The 15,666-nt window shown below is 41.4% G+C and overlaps 1 protein-coding gene across 14 annotated transcripts in view; it reads right to left on the bottom strand.

The window, feature by feature from the left end:
• The window catches only part of fryl (furry homolog, like), a 474,538-nt gene that overhangs the window by 236,450 nt on the left and 222,422 nt on the right, over positions 1–15,666 (bottom strand). For 9 of the 14 annotated variants that reach the window (XM_043691269.1, XM_043691279.1, XM_043691242.1 and 6 more), the window contains 2 exons: positions 7,167–7,268; positions 6,082–6,126 (listed from right to left, as the gene is read on the bottom strand). In XM_043691269.1, the coding sequence (XP_043547204.1) occupies positions 6,082–6,126; positions 7,167–7,268 (147 nt within the window). The remainder of the gene's footprint in view (positions 1–6,081; positions 6,127–7,166; positions 7,269–15,666) is intronic. The other 5 variants (XM_043691260.1, XM_043691297.1, XM_043691234.1 and 2 more) reach the window with 1 other exon arrangement.

The raw sequence follows: 15,666 nt of genomic DNA, 5'->3' as shown, positions 1-15,666 counted from the left end.
TTTCCAGCCATCTGGCAGTATGTCTTTTATACTAAATTAAGTGTGTGCAACATTGTCTTCACTGCCCTTTTCCCCAAATTCTTTTTCATATAATGTTACTTATTCACCACTGTCCCCTGTGGATTTTTTCATTATTATAGTTACCATTGTCTGTTGTATTACTCAAAAATTGATTCCTTGACAATCAGGACATTATTTATATATTCAATTCTAAAGTATTTGTTTCCATGCTTACAAATGACAGCATGGCAAGCATGAAATAATTATTTGACAGTCAGCAACAACTTGCACTTATACTGCACATACAACATAATATAATTGGCCTAAGACAGTGATAATCGAATACCTAGAATCTGAATGGACAACAACTGAGCAGGTGTAGCATCCTTTTGAAGGCAATCACTGTTTCTTTTAAGCACATGTGAAGAAGGCAACAGTAAACAATCTTATGCATTCTTTTTCCTAGGTCCAAGTGTTAAACTGAAGTTTTTTATTAGCAACTGAACAGCAAAGTGCAGGTTGTGAGGTGTGGAGAATTAGAGAGACTACTACTGCTTCACAGCAACACTATACATTTTGACATGGAGCCACAAAAGAGGTTCAAATTTTTCAGGGACAAGCTAAGAAAGAAATTAAAGATACAGAGGCAGAGAGATTTAGGGTGGAAACTTTCGAGCACCTTACAGCCTTGGTAGCTGAAAGAATGGCCACCGATTGTGGACCAATTAAGATTGGGATGTTCAAGAGTGCAGAGTTCTTAGAGAATTGTATAGTAAGAGGAGATTACAGAGATATGAAGGGCTGAGAGCATGCAGGATTTGAAAATAAGGATTAAAATGTTAAGAGATGCTCTGCTTAACCAGAAGCTAATGCAAACCAAATGCGACGACAGTTATGACACAGGTAGCAAACTTCTAGATGACCTGCCAAAAACATAACAGATTGCTTTCAAATAAACTTTGTTTAGGGATAAAGAAATTCAAGATTGCAGAGTAACAAGGAAAGGTCATGGACTCAGTGTGCTTGTTTGGCAAGTTTAACTGAAAAGCTTATTACAGCAAAGTAGAGTTCGATTCATCCTTGGAAGAAGGGTCAGCAGATGTAATTGAGTACTAAATGGGCTTGACCCAAAACTGATGCCAGCTGCACTTTCATTTCTATAGACTATTCATGATTATGCGCAGATTGCCTACTGTGGTACAGAGAAATATCAGGGTTCACATAATTCAAAGATAGTTATTGTATGTGAAGTTCATATCTTCCAGAGCCACCCTTTCTCTAATGGTATCATGGAAGCCTTGAGGAGAAGTGGACCAGAATGAAAATGGTCCCCTTTGCCTAAGAGAGATGCAGAGTTAGTCAACAGTAAGCAGACCCTGCCAAATATTTAATGCTGTGAACATTGCACCAAGCAATGTGAGGTATAAAGATATGACAAGAACTGCAAAGACACAAATTTGACTTGATAGAAGTCTATGAAATCATGAGGGGCATGGGTAGGATAAATCGACAATGTCTTTTGCCTGAGATGGAGGAGTCCAGAACTAGAGGGCATAATTTAGAGTGAGAGGAAAGATATTTAGGGACCTACGGGGCAATTTTTTCACATGCATGTGGTGTATGCATGGAAGGAGCTGCAGAGGAAGTGGTGGAGGCTGGTACAATTATAGCATTTAAAAGGCATCTGGATGGGTATATGAATAGGAATGGTTTAGGGGGATATGGGCCAAGTGCTGGCAAAAGGGACTAGATTAGGTTAGGATATCTGGTCGGCATGGATGAGTTGGACCAAAGGATCTGTTTCCGCGCTGTACATCTCTATGACTCCAAGCTGCACAACCCTGCATGCACTAATGCAGCCTGAGCATTAGTGAAATTTGTCTCTTTTCTAATCACAATTAATTCATAGATTTTTGATTAGTAAAGGGATCAAGGATAATGGGGAGAAAACAGAAGAATGGAATGAGAAACAGATCAGCCATGATTGAAAGGCCAAGCAGACTCAATGGGCTGAATGACCTAATTCTACTCTAATGTCTTATTGTAGGAATGGAATCCTTGATTGAGTTGTCATCTTCTGAGGAAAGATTGGGATGAAATCATTAGAATTTAAAAGACTGAGAGCTGATCTTATTGAGGCGGTTGGAAGGAGTGGATGCTGTGAAGAATTGTACTCTTACAGAGAACCCAGAACTATCATCATAGAATCCCAATCGCGTGTGTGGGAGAAAATACAGGTTCCAGCCTCCCCACGAGATGGCCACAAAACAGACAAAACAAAATGTCTGCACTTAGCCACTGAGCCTACCCATAATGCCTCAAATTGGCCAAACCAGCCGTCCCAAACATCACACATGCCTTATCCAGACCAAGAGAATATACTTCTTCTGATTAAGTGATAATGAGCCTCCTACTTCACAAGAGCCCAGCACCTCTGATGTCCTTAGGGCACAGCTGCTCCCACTAGGAGTCAAGCCTTCACAAAGGATACCCACACAACGAGGCATCAAAGTTATTTTGCTTGCCCCCTCAACAATACGAACATATTGATACCAGGATGAAACCCACTAACACTACTCCAGCCAAGGATCAGAATCTCCTGAGTCAATTAAGAAACTCATTGTCAGACAACGGACACTTGAATCTTTTCAATGCATCAACTTTATTCCTCTTTGTTGTACAACTCACACCATTGTCTCGTTACTCACACTTCATTTTTGTAAGAGTATAAAACTCTATTGTATTCTCTGTTCGGGGAAGAAGCTGTATTTCCTTCTGAACAGCCTGTCAGTGATTGTCTCAGTGGGGTCAAGTCTCTTCCATAATATCACTATTTGTTAAATAAATCCTTATCAGTTCTCAGTTCGATTTGTGTGGTTGTGATCTCTGATTAATTGAGCTATATTCTCCGACAGCGTGGAAGGATGTCTTTTGGCCCATCGGGTCCACACCGACCTTCCGAAGAACATTCCACACAGACCCACCCCCTACCCTATCCCTATAACCCTGCATTTCCCATGGCTAATCCAGCTGACCTGCACATTATTGGACACAATGGGAAATTTAGCATGGATAACTCACCTAACCTGCACATCTTTGGACCGTGGGAGGAAATCCACGCAGACACCGGGAGAATGTACAAACTCCACACAGTCGCCAGACAGTGGAATTGAACCCAGGTCCTTAAACCACCACGCCACCTTGGGGGTCTGGTTTCAAAATATTTAATCTACCACTGAAGAGTGAAATTACAAGGTAGGTGTTCTCTCAGAGGGTCATGAATGCATAGAATTCTGTACTGCAGAGAGGAATATGGATTCGGTATTGGATTTATTCAAGGATGAGTCCAATTGAGTTTTGATCTACAGGGGACTCAAAGATTTGGGTAAGTGAAGTTAAGGCCACAATCAGATTCATTCATGCTTTTAATGAATGGTGGGGTGAACTTGATAGATCAAATAGGCCTACCCCTTTTTTTTGTGGTTCAGTGATTCAATGTATCTACTTGTACTTCCATTTTATCATCTATTCCTTTTATATTTAGCTGCCTCCTAAATATTGTAGCTTCAATTCTCAGGGAATTCTGCAGCAGGTGACTCATTTCCTGGCCCCCAAAAGTCTGTCTACTATCTTTATGCACAAGTCAGAAGTCTGATAGAATATTCCTCATGTGCCAGGATGAATGCAGCTTCAAACACTTAAAGCTTGACCTCATCCAAGATGGAAATAACTTGGTTGATGAACATCTCATTCATTCCTTCAAACACTGCTGCTGAAGAAAGCAGTACATAGCATCCACAGGATGCAAAGGCTTCCTCAACAAGCACTTTGCTGTAATCCTTATTAGCTGGAAGGAGGGCAGCAGCTGTACTAAAACACCACCATTTGCAAGTTTCCCTCCAAGACTCAGGGTAGCTGGACTATGAACTATTATCGCTATTTTCACTGCTGCTAGACCAAAATCTTGGAATTCCTTTCCAACTGCACAGCTTAAGAAATTAATGAGGATAGAACTTTTACTTTTTCCTTTACTCTCAAAATATGAGCATTGATAGTAGGCAATCATTTACTACCATCCTTAAATGTTTATAAATCAGCTACACAACATAGTTGTGGGATATGATAGAAGGCCAGGTTTAAAATGTTATAATACATTTAGTAAAATAATCAACCTCAACTGTTTTAGTTCTTTCATGGGTTGTCATACCATCATCAAAAAGACAGACAGCATTGTAGACAGTGTAGATTACATCATAAAATTACAAAGGGATGTTGATAAGACTAACTGAATGAGAAAAACTGTGGCAGAAAGAGTTCAAAGGAAGGAAGTGTGAGGTTATCCATTTTGAACTGAAAAAAAAATAGAAAAGGATACTTCTAGATGGTTTGGAGTTAAATACAGTGGATATCCAAAGAAAATTGCTGCTCAGAAGCATTGATCTTTAAAATGTCACAAACAGGTGCAGAAGTTAATCAAGAAAGCTAATGAATGCTGACCTTTATATCTAGAGGATTGGTACACAAGGATAAAGAGGTTAGGCTACAGATAAATAGAACTGCTTTAGGAAACTTGAAAGGTTTTAGAAAAGATTTACAAGGATGTTACCAGGGTTGGAGGGTTTGAGCTATGGGGAGATGCTGAATAGGATGGGGCTGTTTTCCCTGGAGCATTGGAGGCTGAGGGGCGACCTTAGAGGTTTACAAAATCATGAGGGACATAGTTAAAAATCACACGACACCAGGTTATAGTCCAACAGGTTTAATTGCAAGCACACTAGCTTTCAGAGCGACGCTCCTTCATCAGGTGACAATCACCTGATGAAGGAGCATCGCTCCGAAAGCTAGTGTGCTTGCAATTAAACCTGTTGGACTATAACCTGGTGTTGTGGGATTTTTAACTTTGTACACCCCAGTCCAACACCGGCATCTCCGAATCATGAGGGACATAGAGAGGCTGAACAGCCAACGTCTTTTCCCTAGAGTAGGGGAGCTCAAAACTAGAGAGCATTGGTTGAAGGTGAGAGGGTAAAAAGTTAAAAGGGATTTAAGGGGCAGGGGGTGGTGCATGCATGGAATGAGCTGCCAGAGGTGGAGGCTGGTACAATTACATTTAAAAGGCATCTAGATGGGTACATAAAAAGAGTTGAGAGGGATATGGGCAAGTGCTGGCAAATGGGACTGGATTAATCTGGCCGGCTTGGACAAGTTGGACCAAAGTGTCTGTTTCCAAGCTGTACATCTCTACGACTCTAAGACTCGAACCATGGCTAGATCCCACTTGAAGTACCCTGTGCTTCCCCCTTGGAGGGAGTACAATGTAGGTTAACAACAATTATAACTGGACTTCAGGGACTAAGTTATGACAAGAGATTGCACACATTAGGCCCGCTTTCCCTAGAATTAGAAGATTAAAGGGTGATCTGATTAAAGTATAGAAGGAATCAAAAGGAAAAAAAACAGGGTATATATAAGAATTTCCAGGGGCATAATCTGAAAATTGAAGCCAGACCATTCAGGAGAAATGTTAGGAAGCACTTCTTCACGTAATGGTGATAAATGTTTGGAACTCTCTTCCATAAAATGGCATTGGATGGTGATTCAGTTGTTAATTTTTAATCTGAGATAGATAAATTTGTGTAAAGCTATTAAGGGATATGGGCCAAAGGCAGGTGTATGGACTTAGAACACAGATCAGCCAAGATCTCACAATGGTGGAATAGGCTTGAGGGGCAAAATGGCCTACTCCTGTTCCCATGTAAACTGGTTGATGAGATTGAAACTTTCTATTCACTCCAGTTTAAATGACATATGATTGAACCACTGATGCCATTTTATTCAATATCACTATTTTTTGCCAGTGATTGTTGAAATGAAGAGTTTAGTCAGGTCACTGTATAGCATTAAATATAAAGCCATACTCATTGACGGATTAACAAGTGTAATGCAACGACTACAATTTAATGACTGCTATGTTTCAGGTGAGCACTGAAAGTACCACCTATTTAAAGACTCCTTTTAGATTACCTACTTGTCATTAAATTTCTAGATTATATACATATTTTAAGAACTTGGCACACATACCTGCAAAGTTTCTATTTGCTTCCTGATACTGTTGTTAGATGGCATCTGAATAAAGCAATGTAAGACAGCAAAACATGAACAAGCATGAGAATGGGATGTCCATGCATGTTAGATGGGGAACAAAGCACAAACTTAAAATTCTTAAAAGCATTTGATGAACAACAGCACGTACAACAAACAGCAGTACGAAGAGCTTTTGTTAGATGTAACAAAAACACCGCAATGCACTTAACTTGGAGTTAAACTGAATGTTTAAAATAATATTTTTGGAAAATGACAAACAATAAAACATGCCATTATATCATAAGCATTTGTCCTTGCCAAGAGGGTTTTGAGATGCTGTATACAGAGATAAACTAACATAAAACTGAGTTAGTAGTGAGTTCAACAAGACAAAACAAGACAGCATACACACATACAGCCATGTGGAACAATATGAATAAATGAAATGATAAGCATGCAGAAAAACATTTTCCTAGGAAAGAAATGCTTGGAATTCAAGATAAAAATGTCATTTCTCGCCATCCAAAGTGCAGAGATAATTATTATTTAAGGCGACTTACACTTAAATCCAGATCATGTTTATTTGTTCTATTGCCACTAAAATAAAGATGATATATCAAGGTGGAACTAAACATTACTGGCAGAGGCTAATTGCTTATCTATTGGTGACACTTCTATCTGTGAGCAGTTCAATGTGAGACGGATAAACAGCAAATCGAAGGTGGGGAAATTACCTCAGTTCTTTTTCTCTGTTATTTGCAGTTCATTCGACAAGTAAATTAAGAATTGGACTGCAAAACTACCATGTTTAGGTAAACAAAGCAAAAAGACAAACAAAATCAAGATAGGAAACGGGTTCTGACAATTCAACTGAGAGAAAAATTACACATTTCTTATTACACTATTTGGACCAGACACATATACCCAAAGAGCAGACTATATATGGGAGCACTCTTCCATCAATTCAAATAACATTGCGCTGTTAATGAAATAATTTTATTTTACAAATAACTTGTGCAGGAATCAACAGTTGGCATAATTTTTTTAAATCCAATTATTTTTGTTCATTGTGCATTACTTACCTTTAAATGAGACAGACAATTCTGAAGGAATATATGCCAGTTATTGAGAAAGAACTGTTTTTGACTGACGCACAGAAGGCAGGTAACCAATGGGTACAGGGCCTGAGAAGGCAAACAGAAATTAGAAATGACACCAGTTAGCAGTAGCATTAACAGTTACAAAAAATGATCCCAGCAGAAAACCAGTTGTGTTCTAAAGGAATAGAAATGTGTAGCTTTGGTAGTGAATTACAATGTACTTGGCTATGCCAACTTTCACAAATTGATCAGAAAACTCAATATCTGGATAAAGTTGTGCCTCTCTGGCAATTTTGTGAGATGTCTCCAAAATGTGATGCTTCTGCTGGACATTATCATTAAAAGGTCAGGAGGTGCACAAGCAAGATGGGAAGTTGTTTGTAGCTGTGTACAACAGTTTGCAACTGCAGATAAGAAAGAGCATGCACATGGGCAAGACAAAGTGGGCATAGAGGTCAGTAACAACTGATAAGCTGTTTTGTATTTTTTGGGCTGGAGAGAGAGTTGGCTGTGTCTCTGCTTTCTATCTATTCTGAGTTTACCTTCTTCCTCTTTAGATGGCAATGCTCCACTCGATAATGAGTTTGAGTGCTGGCAATTTTCTGACATCGTGTCCAAGAGTGCATGCCACTTGTGTCAGCTATATATTGAGTATAACTGGACACTTGATATGATGTCCATCATAACAAAGTTGTGCGGTTTTAATCAGCAGATGCAGTCATAGAGTCAGAGAGATAAACAGAATGGAAACAGACCCTTTGATCGAACACATCCATGCCGACCAGATATCCCAACCTAATCTAGCCCCATTTGCCAGCACTTGGCCCACATCCATCCTGAAGAAGGGCCTGTGCCCGAAACGTCGAATCTCCTGTTCCCTGGATGCTGCCTGACCTGCTGTGCTGTTCCAGCAATAAAGTTTCAACCACATCCATCTAAACCTTTCCTATTCATATACCCTTCCAGATGCCTTTTAAATGCAATAATTGTACCATCCTCCACCATTTCCTCTGGCAGATAATTCCATACACACACCACCCTCTGCGTGAAAAAGTTGCTCCTTAGGTCTCTTTATATCTTTCTCTAAACCTATGCCCTCTAGTTCCCAGGGAAAAGACTTTGTCTCTTTACCCTATCCATGCCCCTCAGAGTCATAGAGATGTACAGCATGGAAACAGACCCTTCGATCTAACCCATCCATGCCGACCAGATATCCCAATCCAATCTAGTCCCACCTGCCAGTATATCCCATATCCCATATCCCTCCAAACACTTCCTATTCATATATCCATCCAAATGCCTCTTAAATGTTGCAATTCTACCAGCCTCCACCACTTCCTCTGGCAGCTCATTCCATACACATACCACCCTCTGCGAATAAAAGTTGCCCCTTAGTTCTCTTTTATATCTTTCCCCCTCTCACCGTAAACCTATGTCCTCTAGTTCTGGACTCCCCAACCCCAGGGAATAGACTTTGTCTATTTATCCTATCCATGCCCCTCATAATTTTGTAAACCTCTATCAGGTCACCCCTCAGACTCCGACGCTCCAGGGAAAACAGCCCCAGCCTGTTCAGCCTCTCCCTATAGCTCAAATCCTCCAATCCTGGCAACATCCTTGTAAATCTTTTCTGAACCCTTTCAAGTTTCACAGCATCTTTCCGATAGGAAGGAGACCAGAATTGTACGCAATATTCCAACAGTGGCCTAACCAATGTCCTGTACAGCCACAACATGACCTCCCAACTCCTGTACTCAATACTCTGACCAATAAAGGAAAGCATACCAAACGCCCTTCTTCACTGTCCTATCTACCTGCGACTCCACTGCACTCCAAGGTCTCTTTGTTCAGCAACGCTCCTTAGGACCTTATCAGTAAATGTATAAGTCCTGACCTGATTTGCCTTTCCAAAGTGCAACATTTCACAATTCTCTAAACTAAGCTCCATCTGCCACTTTTCGGCCCATTGGCCCATCTGATCAAGATCCCATTGTGCTGTGAGGTAACCTTCTTCGCTGTCCACTTCAGTTCCAACTTTGGTGTCATCTGCAAACTTACTAACTATACCTCTTATGCTCACATCCAAATCATTTATATAAAATGATGAAAAGCAGTGGACCCAGCACCGATCCTTGTGGCTTTCTACTGGTCAATGGTTTCCAGTCTGAAAAGCAACCCTTCACTATCACCCTTTGTTTTCTACCTTCAAGCCAGTTCTGTATCCAAATGGCTAGTTCTCCCTGCATTCCATGAGATCTAACCTTGCTATCCAGTGTCCCACGAGGAACCTTGTTGAACGCCTTACTGAAGTCCACATGTATCGCGTTCACCACTCTGCCCTCATCAATCTTCTTTGTTACTTCTTCAAAAAACTCAATCAAGTTTGTGATACATGATTTCCCACGCACAAAGCCATGTTCACTATCCCTAATCAGTCCTGCCTTTCCAAATACATGTACATCCTGTCTCTCAGGATTCCCTCCAAAAACTTGCCCATCACCAATGAGGGGCTCACTGGTCTATAGTTCTCTGGCTTGTCCTTACCACCCTTCTTAAACAGTGGCACCATATTAGCCAACCTCCAGTCTTCTGGCACCTCACCTATCAATGACACAAATATCTCAGTACGAGGCCCAGCAATCACTTCCCTAGCTTCCCACAGAGTTGTAGGGTACACCCAATCAGGCCCTGGGGATTTATTCACCTTTGCGCGTTTCAAGACATCCAACACTTCTTCGTCTGTAATTTGGACATTTTTCAAGATGTCACCATCTATTTCCCTACATTCTATATCATCCATTTCCTTCTCCACAGTGAGCACTGATGCAAAATACTTGTTTAGTATCTCCATCTCCTGCGGTTCCATACATAGGCTGCCTTGCTGATCTTTGAGGGGCCCTATTCTCTCCCTAGTTATCTTTTTGTCCTTAATGTATTTATAAAATTCCTTTGGATTCTCCTTAACCCTATTTGCCAAAATATTCTCATGTCCTCTTTTTGCCCTCCTGATTTCTGTCTTAAGTACAGTATACTCCTATTACCTTTATACTCTAAGGATTCATTCGATTTCTCCTGTCTATAACTGACAGATACTTCCTTCTTTTTCTTAACCAAACCCTCAATTTCTTTTGTCATCCAGCATTCCCAACACCTACCAGCCTTTCTTTCATCCTAACAGGAATATACTGACTCCGGACTCTCATTATCTCATTTCTGAAGGCTTCCCATTTTCCAGCCATCTGTTTATCTGCAAACAGCTGCCACAGTCAGCAGTTCTTGCTTAATACCGTCAAAATTAGCCGTCCTCTAATTTAGAACTTCAACTTTTAGATCTGGTCTATCCTTTCCCATCACTATTTTTAAGCTAATAGAGTTATGGTCGCTGGCCCCAAAGTGCTCCCTCACTAACACTTATTTTGTGAGATGTAGTTATGGGGTAACACGGAAACCATGGGATGAAGCGAAGAAAGAAATCTCTTCGAACTATTACCAAACCAGTTTAGTTTGGTGCTCTAACTGCTTTGGACCAAGGTGACAATTCCTAGACTTGGGATTTTTACGACCAGCATTTATAACATTGAGATTTTGAATTTCTATAAATGCATTTTTTTATAAGGCCTGTAACATCAGTGCAAGTCCTCTACAGTGGTGGGGAAAGGTCAAGAAAGCAGAAAGAAATGAAGGTATCAGCCACAAGCTATGATGTGTGTCAAGGGAGATGACCAAAAGTTTCATTAAATACCTTCTCAAACCTCACTTGTCAAAGATGGAAAAACAATATTGGTTACCCTTCAGAGGATATCACTGGACAGATGGGTTTATTTGCACTGAAATTCAGAAGAGGTGGAGGTGTGGGGGGGTTGGCTTGACTGAAGTGAATATGTTCCTGAACTGTCTTGGCAAGGTGCATGTAGAAAGGATGTTTCCTCTCATGGGTCAGCCCAGAATTGTTTTAAAATTAAGATTTCTCTTTTCAAGACAGACATGATTGGCATTTCTTTTTCTCTCCTCTAACCCTTTCTCCTAATATCTTAAAACTATGACCACTCGTGCCAGTCAATCCTGCCCTGGGGAAAAGTCTCTGGCTATTGACTCTATTCATGCCTCAATGAATACCTCGATTAGGTCACTTCTCCTCTTCTCTCCAGAGAGAAAAGTCCGAGCTTAGTCAACCTCTCTTCATAAGACAAGTCCTCCAGTCCAGGCAGCATCCTGGTGAATCTTCTTTGCACCCTCTCCAAAGCCTCTGTATCTTTCCTGTAGTAGGATGACCAGAACTGGACACAATATTCCAAGTGTGGTCTCACCAGGGACTTATAGAGCTGAAGCAAAACCTCGCAACTCTTAAACTTGATCCCCTGTTAATAAAAGCCAAAACACCATATGTTTTCTTAACAACCACTTGGATGGCAACCTTGAGGGATCTATGTACTTGAACACGAAGATCCCTGTGTTCCTCCACACTGCCCAGAATCCCGTCTTTAATCCTATATTCAGCATTCAATTTTGACTTTCTCATTTATCCAGGTTCAGCTCAATCTGCCATTTCTCAGCCCAGATTAGAGTGGTGCTGGAAAAGCACAGCATGTCAGGCAGCATCCGAGGAGCAGGAAATTCGATGTTTCGGGCAAAAACCCTTCATCTGGAATGAATCCAGCACCACTAATCTAGACTCTGATTTCTAGCAACTGCAGTTCACTTTTGCCCATTTCTCAGCCCAGCTCTGCATCCTGTCTATGTCGCGCTGCAGCCTGCAGTAGCCCTCCATACCATCGACGACACCTTCAACCCTTGTGTCATCTGCAAATTTACTAACCCACCCCTAAACCTCTCATGCAAGTCATTTATAAAAACTACAAAGAGCAGAGGCCCAAGAACAGAGCCCTGCAGGACACCACTCAACACTGACCTCCAGGCAGAATACTTTCCATCTACAACCACTCTCTGCCTGAATCCAGACAGCCAAATTTCCCTGTATCCCATAGCTCCTGACTTTATGAATGAGCCTACCATGGGAATCTTATCAAATGCCTTGCTGAAGTCCACATACACCGCTTGAACTTTGTTGACCTGTCTTGTCACCTCCTCAAAGAAATCAATAAGATAAGTTAGGCATGACCTGTCTCTCACAAAGCCATGCTGACTGCCTTTAATCACACTATGCTTTGCCAAATCCTATCCCTCAGAATTCTTTCCCAAAACTTTGCTGACCACAGACATAAGACTGACTGGTCTGTAATTGCCAGGGATTTCCCTATTCGCCTTCTTGAAAAGAGGAACAACATTCGCCTCCTTCCAATCCTCCGATACGACTCCCATGGAGAGTGAGGAAGCAAAGATCTTTGCCAGCAGCTTAGCAACCTCCTCTCTCGCTTCCCGGAGCAGCCTAGAATAAATCTGGTCTGGCCCTGGGGACTTATCAATCTTAATGTTTGCCACAATTTCCAGTACATCAACATCATCAATTTTGATCTGTTCAAGCCTGTTTCCCAGTTCCTCAAAATTCTCATTCACAACAAGGTCCCTTTCCTTATTGAAAACCGAAGCAAAAAACTCATTCAGGGCTTCCCCTATCTGCTCAGACTCCACGCACCAGTTCCCTACACTATCCCTGATCATTCTCTTATTCCTCACGTATGAGTAAAATGCCTTTGCATTCTCCCTAATCCTTCCTGCCAAGCCTTTCTAGTGCCCCCTCCTGGCTCTCCTCAGTCCATTTCTGAGCTCCTTTATAGCAAGCCTGTAATCCTCTAAAGCTGTGCTAGATCCTTGTTTCCTCCTCCTTTCGTAAGCTGCCTTCTTCCTTTTGACGAGAAGCTCCTCTGTTCTCTTACCCCTTCTTATCTGTCTCAGAGGGACAAATTCGTGCATCACTCGCAACAACTGTCCCTTAAACAGTCTCCACATCTGCTGTGACCTTCCTGTGGAAGGATTGCTCCCAGTCTGTATTTCCCAACTCCTGTCTAATAGCGTCATAGCTTCCTTTTCCCAATTAAATATCTTCCCTTGGTAACTGCTCTTTCTGTCTCCAAGGCTACGGTAAATGTGAGGCAGTTGTGGTCACTGTCACCAAAGTGTTCACCCACTGCGAAATCTGACACCTGTCCTGGCTCATTGCAGAGTACCAAATCCAAAATGGCCTCACCCCTCGTCGGCCTGTCTACATACTGAGTAAGGAAACCCTCCTGAACACACCTGACAAAAACGGCTCCATCCAAACCATCTGCATGAAGGAGGTTCCAGTCGATATTGGGAAAGTTGAAGTCACACATAACAACGACGCTTTTACATCTAAATTTTTCCAAAATGTACCAGCCTATCAGTTCTTCAATCTCTCCACTGCTATTGGCTGATCTGTTCATGTCTAGAATTGCACATTCCCATCTACCCACAATAACCTTTGACCCTCTTGCCTAATGAATCAATCTACCACTGTCTTGAAAGTATTAAAACAGCAATTTCACTGCACTGAGGCAGGGAGTTCCAAAGTCACACAATACTCGGGGGGTGGGGGTGGGGGGGGGAAAACTTCCTTCATTTCTGTCCTCAGCGGGTGACCCCTAATTTCAAAACAGTGCCCTTTTGTTCTGGACAGGCCCACAGGTTGTACAGGATGTTAGTTAGGCTACTTTTGGAATATTGTGTACAATTCTGGTCTCCTTCCTACTGGAACAATGTTGTGAAATTTGAAAGGGTTCAGAAAAGATTTACAAGGACATTGCCAGGGTTGAAGGATTTGAGCTAAAGGGAGAGGCTGAATAAGCCGGGGCTGTTTTCCCTGGATTTTCGGAGGCTGAGAGGTGACCTTATAGAGGTTTATATAATCATGAAGGATAGGGGAGTCCAGAATTAGAGGGCATAGGTTTAGGGTGAAAGGGGAAAGATATAAAAGGGACCTAATGGGCAGCTTGATCTCACAGAGGGTGGCGTGTGGATGCAATGAGCTGCCAGAGGATGTGGTGGAGGCTCGTACAATTACAATATTAAAAAGGCATCTGGATGGGTATATGAATAGGAAGTGTTTAGAGGGATATGGGCCAAGCGCTGGCAAATGGGATGAGATTGGGTTAGGATATCTGGTTGGCATGAATGAGTTGTTTCTGTGCTGTACACCTCTATGACTCTATAAGAGGAAACATTCCTTCCGTATCCACCTTCGAAAAGTGTGGCGCTGGAAAAGCAAAGCAGGTCAGGCAGCATCTGAGGAAGAGAAGCGACGTTTTGGACATTAGCCCTTCATCAGCAATGTTTCATATCCACCTTGTCAGGATCTTATACACTTCCTATCAAATCACTCCTACTCTTCTCAATTCCAGTAGAAACAAGATATGAGCAAGGAACAAGAGTAGGCTACTCAGCCATTCGAGCCTGCTCTGCCTTTCAACAAGATCATTGCTGATCTGATCTTAACCTTAACTCTATATTTCTGTATTCCCTAATAATCTTTCATCCCCTTGGAAATCAAGAATCTATTCACCTATGCCATAAAAATTATGTAAAGATTCTGCACCCAGTGCCTTTTGAGGAAGGGAATTCAAAAGACACAACCTTCAAAACAAAAAAATCCATCTGGCATACCCTTACTTTTAAACCATAACTCCTAGTCTGAAATTCTCCTCCAAGAGAAAACATTCTTCCAACATCCACCCAGTCAAGTCTAGTCAGAATCTTATACGTTTCAATTAAGTCATCTGACTCTTCTAAACTCCAGAGAGATACAGGCCTAGCCTCTCTAGCTTTTCTTCATAAAGCAATCCATCCTTCCAGGTATTGGTCTAGTAAACCTTCTCTTAACTGCTTCCAATGCATTTACCTCCTCCTGTAAGTACAATGACCAGTACTGTACACAGAACTTCAGATGTGGTCTCACCAATACCCTATATAACTAAAGTATAACTTCCCTATTCTTCCATTTAATTCCCCTCACAATAAACTTTAATGTTCCATTGGCTTTCCTGATTCCTTGCTGCGCATTCATATTGATCTTCTGCGATTCATGCACTAAGATACCCAGATCTCTCTCTGTCTCCACCTCAGAGCTCTGCAGCCTTTCACCATTTAGATAGTGTGCCTTTTTTTTATTCTTGCTGCCAAAATGGACAATTTCACACTGTTTCACATTGTACTCCAGATCTTTGCCCATTCACTTAACCTATCAATATCCCTTCACAGGTTCCTTATGTCCTCCTCACAACTCACTTTCCTACCTATTTTTGTGTCATCAACAAATTTAACTACCACGCCTTAAATTCCTCCATCTAAATTATTTATAAACACTGCAAAAAACTGAGGCCCTGTCACCTGTGGCACACCATTCATGACATAGTGCCAGCCTAAAAAGAATCCACTCATTCCAAATCACTGTTTCATGTTAGTCAGCAGCCAATCTTCTACACATATCAATATGTTACCCTTGCAATCATGAGTTTTTTTCCACAATAATCTTTAATGTGGCACCTTATCAAATGCCTCTTGGAAAATT

The sequence above is a fragment of the Chiloscyllium plagiosum genome, chromosome 1 (assembly GCF_004010195.1).
Source record: "Chiloscyllium plagiosum isolate BGI_BamShark_2017 chromosome 1, ASM401019v2, whole genome shotgun sequence".
NCBI classification, from domain to species: Eukaryota; Metazoa; Chordata; class Chondrichthyes; order Orectolobiformes; family Hemiscylliidae; genus Chiloscyllium; species Chiloscyllium plagiosum.
This window is presented reverse-complemented; position numbering and strand designations above follow the sequence as displayed.